The sequence below is a fragment of the Emydura macquarii genome, unplaced genomic scaffold (genome assembly GCF_026122565.2).
Source record: "Emydura macquarii macquarii isolate MOO-44397 ecotype Brisbane River unplaced genomic scaffold, CSIRO-AGI_Emac_v2 contig_1363, whole genome shotgun sequence".
NCBI lineage: Eukaryota > Metazoa > Chordata > Testudines > Chelidae > Emydura > Emydura macquarii.
Window position 1 is genome coordinate 2,292,205 of NW_027131500.1, and position 13,125 is coordinate 2,305,329.

A 13,125-nucleotide genomic window follows, 5' to 3' on the forward strand; every position below is an offset into this window, starting at 1 on the left:
GCTGGTGGATTCTCTGTACCTTAAAGTCTTTAAACCATGATCAGATGACTTTAATAACTCAGTCATAGGTTAGAGGTTTATTACAGGTGTGGATGGGTGAGATTCTATGACCTGCATTGTGCAGAGGTCAGACAAGATGATCATATTGGTCCCTTCTGACCTTAGGGTCTATGAGTTTATGAGTTCATCCAAGGCTTTCAGAGGTTTTTGAACCCTAATGATCCATTCCTACAACTGCATCCACTTGGGCACAGCTATTTTGAAATAATTGTGTCAGGTTTTATAAAATTTGTAATATTTCCATATGGTTAATTTCCACATGCATTCAATGCTCATGAGTGTTGCTGACTGACAGCCCTTGAGACTGAAGTCCTCCGTTTACATGTAGAACAAATAAAGACCGGGCAATGACAACGAAAGCCTCCTAACTCCTCCCCCACTAACTTGTGGCAATCCTGATATGCAGAAACCACCTCACAGGAGAGCAATCTTTTACAGCTATGGCCTGCTGCCTATTGTATGTTTAAAGCATAATGTTACAAGACCATAAATCTTTGTCAGCCGGCGTACATTATGAAGTTTCAGATCCAATCCGACAGTCCTTGCTCAGATTTAATTCCCACTGAAGTCAGCTAGACAAAGCTTTCAGTAACTGTGGGATCAGATTCTAAATCTCACAATAGGTACCCACATGTTGATTTCCCTCCAGTTAGGAATTACTGTCCGTTATTAATGCAGAGCACACTGACACAGGACAATTAAACTTGTAATATCTATTGCATCTCTTTCAGGGAAGAAATTTGAGAATTTCATTGCTTCGCTAAACATAAAACAATTAACTTTGTGAAATGCTTATACATGAGCTACAAGGGAAGTATTACTTCGCAAAAACATACTGTTTAGACATCCAGGCAGCATGTTCAAAAGCCAGCTCTGCGCTCCCTATTTTTTTCTTGCACAAGTCAATGTGTTTCCTAAATTGAGCAATTGCATCCAATGGGGTGTTGTGCTGAAAACAGAGGCGACATATCTACAAGAATCAAAATAAATAAAAGACAGACTTTAAAACGCAACAGTCTAATCAAAGTTCAAATTTTTAAAGGTAAATCTAACACTAGGAATGTAGGAGGTAAATAAGATCTCAGACAATTTAGAAGTGAAAAAAATATAAAAATGAAGATTAGACATAACACCTGAAAGCATTTTATATGAAGCAAACAGGGTTCAGGGCAACATATTATTCACACAGCCATCCTAGCTACATAAATTATGGCAAAAACTGAAAGATTAATCCTCCCCAGGAAAAAAAAAAAAACCAAACAAACACCAAAGGCATAGATCAAACCCACCACAGAAGCAAGTGAACATCACACACACTCCCTGATCCAGCATGGAATTGCTAAGTGATTTGGGAGAGGAGAGACGGACAGTGCTAGATGTCCTTTGGAGCCAGTGGTCTTCCCCACAGAGGCTATGAAGCCTGCAGTAGTCCAAACCGTCCGGATCTCCCTTTCAAGGACCTTGATAAGGACCAACTCCAGCAACGTGGGTTTTTTTTTAAACTGGTAGTTAGGAAGACTGACGCAAGGTCCTCTACAATCTGTTCTTCCAAAGAAAGAGCCATCCTTTCCTCAGGATTGCTTTTCCTTCTCCACTTTCTAAAATGGGGATGAATAATCTATAGACTACACAAGATTGTTACTATAAAATGCTGTTATTACTTCAAATGGGAATTGAGGAGTGCTCAGCTCTTCATGGGATTGAGCAGCATGTAAGCTGCAGCCTCTTAAAAAAACCAAACAATCTAAACACCTGAACAAGAGACTTCTACTGAGGAGGTATTTTCTCCTTAGAACTGGAAATTTTCTCTTTGGATTTGGAAAAATTGGGAATCTTCATATTTTTAAATTTACAAGTTTGCTAAAAGTTACAATGGATTTGTTACCTTGTAGTTTATAAATCCTGCCATGGTCTTGATTTCCAACATGTTCGTTTCATGCGCCCTCAGTTCATGTACAAGATTATATGCAGTTCTGTAATTTCTAAATATGAATGTTTATAAATTGGGTGGGTTGGCATACCAAAACAATTATTCATGAACAAACTATTGGAAGAGTATCTGCATTCAATGAAAAATATTTTTTCTGGTGAAAAGCTCATTGGCAACAGTGTAACATACAAATTTAATTTATTCTGCACTCAACACCCTTAAGCAAACTTTTATGTCTATTTATTGGACATGACAAAATTTTCCTTACTTTTTCCATCTGCAGTTTAGGGGTGATTTTAAAAGAAAAGCAAAAAACCATCAAACACCCTGTGCTTTTCTGCTTCATTAATCTCTGCCAGCAAGCAGACTGAACACAAACTGCAATAAGTCAAAAGAACACTAGGGTTATTTGTTCCCAAAAGAATGTTAAAAACATTTCAGAAATATTAGTAAATCTTTGGATTTTATAAATAGTAGCACATATTCAAGAATCTAGCATAGATGTCAGAATCCAGTTGTTAAGCAACAAAACAGTCAATTAGAATATTGAGAAGTTTGGCTTTAGCCTTTGGTTTTAAAGATACATCTAAAAATATCCAAAAGTGAAATTCAGAAATCTTCCCAGAAAGTATCCATGGAAGTGCTTTTCCTTAGCAAGATATGCAAAGTAATACCACCCCCTCAGGGTTAGCTTCAAGGATGCACCAAGCATAAAGTCTATGTTCTGATCCAACAAAGCACTTAAACACGTGCTTAATTTTAAACATGAGTAATCCACCAGTTGACTGGTTTCTTTTTTTTGTTTGTTTGTTTTGTTTTTGTTTATTACAAAGATACTTACAAACACTAACAGTAAATGTTTCGAGCTTATCTTTTCTATAACCCATTCACCTTACTAGAAATATGACCTTTAGAGCCCAATTGAGACTATTTAAATGCTGACATTAAGAATAGGCAAATACTTGTCTCTCCAAATTTTTATTAAAGGAAGTAACAAATAAACATTTAATTAGATGCAAAAGTCATTCTAATGCAACATTAGGGTTGCACAGCTGCACATTGTTAAGGAAACAAGAATTTAAGCTCTAAGAGCAATGGGGGGGAGGCAGGGGAGGAAGAGGGAGAGAGAGGGAGTGAGCGCGCGCATGTGCCTGTAGAGTATTTTCTATGCCCTTTGTCTTAAAGGTAGAATTCAATTCACTGCTATTTAGGTCTTAACATACTCCATAAGACATATAGGATGTACAACACATCAATTAGTGTTGAAGTTGGAACCCTAATTTTTGTATTTCCTGACTGTGATTTTAGCCTTAACAGGTTGGGGTTTTTTTTGTGGGTCGTTTTTTTTTGGGGAGTGGGAAGAGGGGGGAGAAGAGGAAAGGAAGGATGGGGACTGTCTTAAGGCAGCCATGTTATTTTCATTCATTCAAGTGAACTGACTGAAAAACTGTTCAAATAAGTTTAAAAATGATAACACCTGTTTGGCTTTTATTCTAAAAGTCATTTTATGTCAATGTAAATTTAGAAATATATTTGAAGTATGAAGTTGAACACAAACTCAAGAAAATTCTTTGTATCAACATTTACTTTGAACAAAACACAACAGACTTAAACAAATGCATAATTCCTTACACTGTGGAATGAGCTCAAAAGTATTGACTGCTTGATTTGTTCTTACTTCCCAAGTACAAATTTAAGTTTTACATTTCACTAACCCTGAAGCTGTCATAATAGTAAGAGATATCACTGAGAAAAAAGGAATTTTACTTACTTTAGAGCATTCTGTGTATCCTGTTTCAGCTCACTGAAGAATGCTATTTTGAACTGATGTCTAACAAATAAAAGCTGCAAAAAAACCCATATTTTAATGGTGTCAATAATCTGAACTGAATACAACATTTACAAAATTGGAATATATTTAATACTCAAAGAAACAACAGATCACTCAGTTAAAAGTTTCAGAATATAAGGAAGTACATAGACATCACAGAAAACAATTACAAGAGTATTGTTTAATAGCATGAAACAGCTCTTTTGCTGAACCTAATTTATTGTTCCCATCCCGAAAAAGAACGGATAATAGCTTTGTACCGTCCATCATTGATCTTGAATACACACTGTTAAGGACACAGCTTGCGGCTCTGAAGGCAATCTTGTCCTGTTTTCCAAAATGGAGGCTAGTTGGTGATTGCAACACAAGTTCGTGTCAAAACCAGTATTTGGTGAATTAAAAAGCAACAAATGAGAACCACGTTAAACTCAGAAGTCTGTAGTAAGTGCTCTCTACAGCCTGAATTAGAACACTTCACAGAAAAACACCAACCCACTTTCTTAAAATTCTCCCCTCTTGCAAAGTTTTAAAAATCTGATTGAAACACTTCCTGATTCACAGAAGATAGCCCAAAATACCTCAGTCTGTGACATCCCAAATATCAATGATTACAAAGATTTCAGCAAGACATGTGGAATTTGGTGTGTGGTTTTCTGGAATACACTAAATCAGGCAGAAGTACCAAAAGAATTTCAGCAGAGAAATTTTATTTTCAAAGAGTTAGTTGAAAACTTGTTTCTATGCTGACAAACAATCCTCCCATAAGTCTGACAAGTGGGAGCTTCCAGCATATAACTCTAGATTTAATTCCATTTTCATTTTGTATTTGAAGTTCACCTTTAAAAGGTGAATTTAACCTTCATTGCTGTAAGAGAAGAAAAGGACCCTAACTAGGAAAAAAGTAAAAACTAAAAGCATGAAAATAATTTTGTTTTGTTTAAACATAATATATCCGGAGTATCGTACACAGGATGTGTCAAATATATTTTTGGAATTATCTCATTTTAAAAAAGGAGTAGCATTACCTGATGTGTTGTTTTATTCAAGAATTCTTTATGAGATTTTACCCTTCTTATTTCAGTGTAGTAGTAGGTCTGCGCATGCTCATAAAAAGCATTCTCTAATCTGTAAGAGAAAATTACTAATTTTTTAAAAATCAATAAATAAGTTCTTTCAGTATATACAGAATCGAATGTACTTTAAATTAGGCTATTTTTGAGCACTATTCCCACTACAATCACTAAAGATAAGATTATATCATGGATGCAGCGACTTTCAGAGATCTCCGTGACATTTTCTGTTTCAGCCGCCAAGGGTGGCTGGGGGACCTGGAGCTCTGAGCCACTGCGGATGGCAGGGAGACCTAGAGCTCCAAGCTACCACAGACTTCCCTGAATTTTTGTTTATTTATTGTGACATGTCCATTACTTTTACTAAAAATAACCAGGACAAAATCTTAATCTTAACAATCACTGTAAACTGGGGGGGGAAACCCAAAAACATACAAACTTAAGTTATTGGTACCAACAGGAAAGCATTCAATTTAAAGTTCTTGTGATATTTGTTTTAACCTACGTTATCTACCTAGAATATTTTTGAAACAAGGTGGGTGAGGTAATATCTTTTTTTGGACCAACTCCTCCTGGTGAAAGAAACCTGCTTTTGAACTACACAGAGCTCTTCTTCAGGTTGGGAAAGTGCAGCAGCAGGGGGTTGGCAGCTGAAGCCCTGAAACTGATAAGAATGTCAATTTCACTGCTGGTAGGCTCCCTGCTGTGAAACTGATCCCAAGCAGGGCTCACAGCTAGGGCTGTCACCCTGGAGCAGGTAAGGGCTCCAGCTTTGAGTTCCAGGTGGCTGTTAGTGTCCCACAATGCCCCACTTCAGTCAGTGCAGGAGCTCCTGGTGAGAAGTGCACCACCGGCAGCAGGAGGGTAGTATGGACACCAACGGCCTATTGGATTACTGAGGTGGCTGTAGGTCAACCTAAATTAAGTTGACCTAATTCTGTAGTGTAGACAAGCCCTCAGTGTGTCAGAGATAAATACAAGGGGCAACTGATTGTTTAGCATAAGTGGTTAACACATATTCTGAGACCATTCAAGGTGAAGTGGCCTGCTAACACATTTACAGCCATAGGACAAAGTGTTGGGGGGAACACTAGAGGGTTACAGATTATTGTCATAAGCCAGTGTCTTTATTAAGACCATAATTTTTAGTGACTGGAAACTTACATCGGCACAGCTCTCAGAAGGAGTGAAAAATCCACCCCGAGAGATGTAGCTATGCCAACCTTACGCCTGGTGTAGACAGCACTAGGTTGATAGAAGAATTCTTCCAATGTCTACACTACCGTTTATGACAGCAAAAAGTATGTCGTTCAAGGGTGTTTTTTTTTCCCCACACTCCCTGAGCAACATAAATTTTGCCAGCATAAATGCTTGTGTGGACAGCACTATGTCGGCAGGAGACTCTCTCCTGGTTTTCTTATGTCGGTGGGAGAGCTCTCTCCTGTCGACACAACATGGCTACACAAGCGCTCTTACAGTAGTACAGCTGTACTGCTTCTTGGGGAGGTTGATTAACTATAGAAATGGGAGAACCCCTCTCCCATAGCTGCAGTAAATATCTAGAAGATATTCTGGAAGAGCTACAGTGGCACAGTTGCAGAGTAGCTGTGCCACTGTAGAATTTTCAGGGTAGACATAGCCGGAGACCATAATTTTTAGTGTCTAGTGAAATTATGGATTTAAGCTCCCAGGATCATTTTTAAGGTGTTTTGCAGATTTCCTTTGAAAATGAGAACTGAGAGGTCAGATACAGAGTGATCGTTTTGGGGAAAGTGTTCACCCACAGGATATAACACTACCACACTGTTAAGAACAGGAGACGCAAGCCAGCTCGAAGAGAGAAATAAGGCTGGATAATGATATATTCCACTCTTTACTGAGCAGTCTCTACTATTATGAAAGGTAGACAGAACACTAGATAAATATTTGGCATTTCTATATGTTCAAAGCAATTTAAAATTAACAAATATTGATACTTAATGGTATATTCTCATCTGTATGTGCAGGAAAGGACAGTTGCTAATCCTCATACACAGAATGCAACTATATGTAGAATGCATTACAGAGAGTATGAAGTATACTGAGCTAGAGGCAATTTATTTTTGAAGACACTAAACATATGGCAGCCTAGCACTAATTTAGAAATTTAAGAAACAAGAAAGTTTTACTTTATGAACATCAAGCAATTTCTCTCAAATATAAGGGGCGTTTTTCAATGACTCCTTCCACTCCAAATTTTCCAAATAGCCCCTTAGGCTAATTTTGCCAAGTTTAGTACAAACTAAACGAGTTTAGCTTAGTAGTTTTTGAGTCACTAACCCATGAAAATAGTCTATGATAGAAATGCTAACCTGCCTGTATGTATGTGAAGGTTGTATCAGTGTTTTATTAGAGCTTTTTTTTAAAATGAATACTTCTGAAAACTTTAAATAAAAACCAAATATTAATAAACTCTGATTTAACTAGAGTTTCTGACTTATAAACCAAGAAGGAGGAACTTATATTCCTCTCTCCTTTTTATTATTCACATATCTTAAAGCACACTCTTTGAGCGTCTATGTTCATTGGCTAGTAAAGCAAATCCACAAGGAATATGGATGCACAAGAGGCCAACGGCACTGTATCCATAATAAAAGAAAAGTTAAATATACTTGGCATATACAAAAAAGAGAGACACAAAATGAAGGCAGACAAGGAAAAAGCAAACCTTTCCCAAGGTCTACACAAGATCTCTATCTTAACATTATGGGAAAATAGGTTAGAAATAACCTAGGAGTAGCTTTAGTCACCCTTAAGCAATAGAGCTAGAAGTTCTATACAAGTGGGTAAAAAAACCCAGAGTGACGCAAAGGCAGTCTTTGGGTTTCCTGACACTATCTTCCAGAAGTCCATTTAGTAGCAGGTTTTATGGCCTACTTAGATGGAAGGGGACAGTCATAACAGAACATAATGAAAAAAACTGATTGGATTCAGCAGGATTCAGCATGATGTAGAGGGTTCCAACGAAGGAATAAAATAGGAGTAATGTAAGTTTGCAACTGCTCTACAATGGATGTACTGGAGAGTTGACATCTGCATATCAACTGTCCCTTAATACACTGGAAAAATGCACTAGAGGAAAAGTATTTTACCAATTCACTTACCTTATAATATAACCAACCAGATGATCAGTGTGTGGCAGCACAAACAAGGATTTTCCAGAGAGGTCACAAGCATTACATAAAGCTGCAGCTCTTTCTGAAGCAATAACATCTTCCCCTAATGAAATCAAAAGAGCATGCAAGCAAGCATCAATTGGCAGAGCAGAGTCAAACTGCACTCTTCTCATAGCTTGAGCATAACAAGCTACAGAAAAAGTGATACATCTCAAAAGACAGACACCCTCTCAGTTCATCTGAAACACCAAGGCTTTGATTAGCAGAATACCTTTGTGGCTGAATAACCCTCAGAAGACCTGGGTAACAAGCTGAGCACTCACATAGCACTTTACAGTGAATTTATAGTACTAGTCACGTGATTTAAAAAAAACCCAAATTAGCTTGCTTGGCAAGCCAACCTATCCCAGGAGAACAAGAATGACTTGCCACTGAGACAAAACTCATACTCCTGGAGCTCTGTACCAGTGACTTTTAGAGGTGTTAACAGGTAAAAAACAAACAAGCTCAGTCTTCAACGACTTCATGTAGTTGCAGCCTGGGATACACAGATTCAGGATGCAACCCCTTCAAATTTCTTGACTGGATAACAAGTCAGCCAAAGAACTTGTCTCTTGCAGAAGTTTGGCAAGGGTTAAAAACATACTCAGTGTACACTTCATAACAAACACCTCTCACCTCCATTCAAAATGGGGGTCTCATAGCTGTTTGATTAGGCAGAAAGACATACTGAGAACGGTGGAATGCATGAGCTTAATGAAGAGCCTTAAGCACTACATGTTCCAATATGACATTTTAATAAGGGAAATATTTAAATGACATTTGAATATTTCACACTAAAATGCTTATGCAGTTACCAAATGCTGCAGCTTCAATGTAGCTTTTAAATTAGCTGCAATTATAGTTTATTCTTAACTGATCTCAGGTAAGCATTAATTGACAACTGGTTTGTAGGATAGATTACAGTCATTATATTTGCACTAGGTTTGACGCACAGTATCTGAAGCTGGACATAAACAAAATTACAGTTCTAAGGAACTGAAATTGGTAAAAAAAAGGTAATGGAAAAATACACGGAATTTTAGGGCCATTTTTTAAGCGCAAAGCTTCCATTGTGCGTGTGCATGAAGTGGCGAGTGCATTTTTGTGTGCACAAAACATTGTGCTGTGAACTGTGCAAGGAAAGTTGCAAGTGCACAAATGATGACCAGGTTAAAGCCCCTCTGAAAATGTGGTCCTCATATTTGTGTACAGTGAAGTTTGATTAGCCTTTTAGTACCTGGAGGTAAGGGTGTTTTCTTCTGAATCAAAACCACAGCAACTTTTGTGTTTCTTCCCTGCAAACTTTGCCTGAAAATAGAAGAATTGCAATGACAAGCTCACATTTCGTATTTGTACAATGACTTTCAGTCTGCTTTTAAAGGTATTAAGAAATTGCATATAAAAAGCACATGCACCATCCACAAGAGGATACATATTCTCTCTCCTTTTTTCAGATTGAAACAGTTGCATTCTTAATCTATCTCACTGAGTTTAGAAAACAGGAAATAAAGGTAATTCCCAAGCAACTTTGCTAATTTACATTCTAAAATAAGACTTCTTTAAAGCATCTTAAATATATATCAAATATTCAAAGCAAAATTTTCAATTATAATTTATTTATAAAGAAGCCCTATCAGCCCAGTGCAAAATTATGTTTTTAAAACAAACAAAAAAAGATGAAATTGCTCTAGGGTACGTACAGGTATTTTGCAACCTACACTTAACACAAATACAAGTTAATACTTATAACGCAATTGAAACAACTGTACCTGACAATTTCAACTCTAGTAGCACATTCTGACTGTTTTTCTTTCCATTGTGACTCATCCCAGTCCAGTTCGTAAAACACCACAACAAGAGCTGGCACCAGATTCAGATGTTTGTTCATCCAACCAGTCTTCAGTATCCCTTTTGGAATGTACCATTCATAGGATGTTCTCTGAAAACATTAATTTAACATATTAAAGAGAGCTATAAACCCTGTTTATTTTTGCTTTGGCACATGCATAGGAAATTCCATGTGTCCATCTCAATCTTGAGGATATTTTATCTTTCCTCCAACAATCTTGCTCTCAAGTTTCTGCTAGAAAATGGAGAAGTTGTAGTGTGATTTTTTTTTTCCAGCACACCCCACTGTTGGCACAAAAGCCAAGTGTATGCCATTATCATTATCAAAACATCAAAAACAGATGTATATAGGTGGGAGTGAGAGTGGGTGGTAGAAGAAGGAGAGATTATGACACTAAAGAAAAGACAACTTCAGGAAAAATAGAATACTTTGCACTTATGTAGAACCTGTCATGCAAAGATCACAACATGCTTTATAAAGTTAAGTAAGTATTATACCAATTCTACAAAGAAGGAAACTGACAAAGAGACAAATTACTTGTCCTAAATCATAGTCAATTAAAAGCAAAAATTAGGGAATAGAATCCAGGTTTCTTGATTTCCAGCTCTCCACCGTAACCACTAGACTATGCTGATCAAGTGTCACACCAGTTGACACTATCTCAGCTTCACTACAAGAGCTGCAAGTAGACTGCACATATTGTATTTTGTTGTGTGTCACTCAAACAGCAGCTTTAAATTTTTTCCAGAATATCTAAAAAATCGGATATGTGAAATAAAAACATTGTCCAAATTATTGACTTAAGACTGACAGTGCCTTTACCATACGTTTCTAGATTTCAATTAACTTTCTGCTAAATAGTTAATTCAGGGCTCGACAAACCCCGGGCGCCAGGTCGCCATGGTGCCTAGAAATTTAAGTATTTCTCTGGGGAGAGCGGCTGCTGCGCTCCGGCCAGGGCAGCACTGTGCCCATGTGGTAGGGCTGGGAGGGGGAAGTGCGGTGGCAGCTGCTGCGCTCTGGCCAGGGCACCCCACCACTGAGCCCATGTTGTCTGGCTCCTTAATTTTTGGGCTGGCTCCTAGCTCCAAAACAAATTTGTCAAGCCCTGAGTTAATTTATTATGACTGAAGATTTACACAGAATAATCACAAACAGCAAATGCTTTACAGTAAGCCATTTTATAGTTTACATAATACATATGATTTATTTTAAGTTTTTATAAAAAAAAAAAAAAAAAAACCCACAGACTATACCTTTGTTCTGCATTTGGGATACTCATGGTCACCAGCGAGCACTTTGAAAGAAATCGGTACTCTGTCAGCTCTTCTGTTTGCACAAAAGGCATCCCAAACTGCACGATGAACAGCGTTATATACTACATCCAAGCCAGTAAGAGTTACAAAGGCCATAGGCCGACAACATAGTTCCACAGGGAAGTCCCACTGCGTTGGGCTCATCTTGAGGTTTTAGAGAAGACCTGAAAAACAAAAGTACCCCATATGTCAAATCCCTTTTCAAAACATACGATTTCCTATTTGTTAAAAAAGGTATCTTTTTAAGAAAACACAATTAAACCAGTCCTTTTATTTAAAATGCAATTAAATCAAGTCTACTCACTCAAATTAAAATGAACACGTGCAAAAGAATAGAGATAATTTTAAGATGCAGGGTTTAAAAAAAAAAAAAAAAAAGAGTCAGAGTAAGAATCAGCCAACAATTTTTTGGTGGATAAGGGAGAACCGTAAGTGAGAAAAACCCCTAATCAGTGCACTCTCAAACAAGATAAAATGTTTCTGTTTTTATTCATACTGCTCAAACGCTAACACTATTAGCAAAACTGTGAGCCAAAGGGGCCCTAACTATAGGCATACAAATAAGCTCATCAAGTTTCCCCTTTACCCCTAGAAGTGGAAGGTGCTGCAACTGGAAGTTGAGGAGTTAAGAGCTGGCTTCAGAACTCTGATGGTCCCAATCCTGCTGTTGAATCTGCTTAAATGAACCTATGAGCTTGCAGAGCCCAGGTTCTACTCAGGCCGAGTCAATTACAGGATACAGCTTGTATCTGTTATTACTGCAGGAAGCAGACCCCTTAAATAAGGTATGTATAGACCAGATACTGTATATAACAGTCAACATATTCTTCCCCACTGTGACATTATCATTATTTTTTAGCACCAACGTCATGTTTGATGCTGTACACTATACAAAGATGGTCCCTGCTCTGAAAAGTCTGGTGCTTATAGACATGGTGCACTGGAAAAACTAGAGATGGAACAACGCTGCAGATTGTTGTTTTATTTATCAAACCGTATTAAAGAATCATTTCTGTTTTCATTAAGGGAAAAGTGTATTTTTTGTAAGTGGGGTTTGACCACGAGCCCAGCCCAACCTGCCAGGAACGGACACAAAGAGGAGAGCCGGGGAGAACAAAGGCTTTCTTTAAAACTAGCGCTAGGTGCCAAAAGCGCAGAGATCGAGCGATGAGCAGGAGCACCTGGCTGGGAGACAATCACCAGGCGCTACCCCTACAAAGGCCAACCTCAGCATCCACAGCTACAGCTACAGCTACTCCTCCCCCGCCCGCCCGCACACTACAGCCAGCCCCACCCCCACCCAGCGCCCACGGTCAGCCCCACCGCCTACCCCCCCAGCCAGCCCGATCCACGCCCCACTACCAGCCTCAGCCTCAGCCTCGACCTCCTTCCCTCCCTCGCCGGACGAGGCTGCTACACAGCTACGGCCCCTCGCCGCCGGCGCGGCCACTCCAGCAGCGTCTCCTGCCACCTGCAGGGAGGCAGGACAAAGCCACGCACCCAGAGCCGACCCGACCCGACCCGACCCGAGCCCAGCTGGCTGCAGGCTACACACACACACACACACACACACACACACACACACTCTCACTCACTCACTCACTCATTGGGGCAGCGGCGAGCACCACCTAGGCTCTTCTGCTGGGCAGCGGGAGAGGGTAGCTCACCTCCGGAAGCGAAAGCAAGGGGTAGGGTCGGAGTAACAGCCCATTTCACCAATCAGCGTTGCCTGCTCAACGACAAAGTCAGCTATTGGGTCTCGAGAACGGGCGAAGGAACCAATGAGAGAAAGAGAACAAAGGCGTGGCCCTAAGGGTTAGCCAATTGATGAGCGGGAGTGATGACGAAGGGGAAGACGAGCCCAATCAGGGA

General features: G+C 39.0%; 1 protein-coding gene across 2 annotated transcripts in view; it reads right to left on the reverse strand.

The window, feature by feature from the left end:
- TRAPPC11 (trafficking protein particle complex subunit 11) overlaps positions 1-12,995 on the reverse strand; it is a 43,343-nt gene extending 30,348 nt beyond the window's left edge. The window contains exons 1-9 of one of the 2 annotated variants that reach the window (XM_067551678.1): positions 12,921-12,995; positions 11,194-11,417; positions 9,858-10,027; positions 9,326-9,396; positions 8,035-8,149; positions 4,847-4,946; positions 3,762-3,835; positions 1,946-2,042; positions 897-1,030 (exon numbers count right to left, since the gene is read on the reverse strand). In XM_067551678.1, the coding sequence (XP_067407779.1) occupies positions 897-1,030; positions 1,946-2,042; positions 3,762-3,835; positions 4,847-4,946; positions 8,035-8,149; positions 9,326-9,396; positions 9,858-10,027; positions 11,194-11,397 (965 nt within the window). In that variant the 5' untranslated portion in view covers positions 11,398-11,417; positions 12,921-12,995. The other variant, XM_067551677.1, reaches the window with a different exon arrangement.
- Positions 12,996-13,125: the final 130 nt, after the last annotated feature.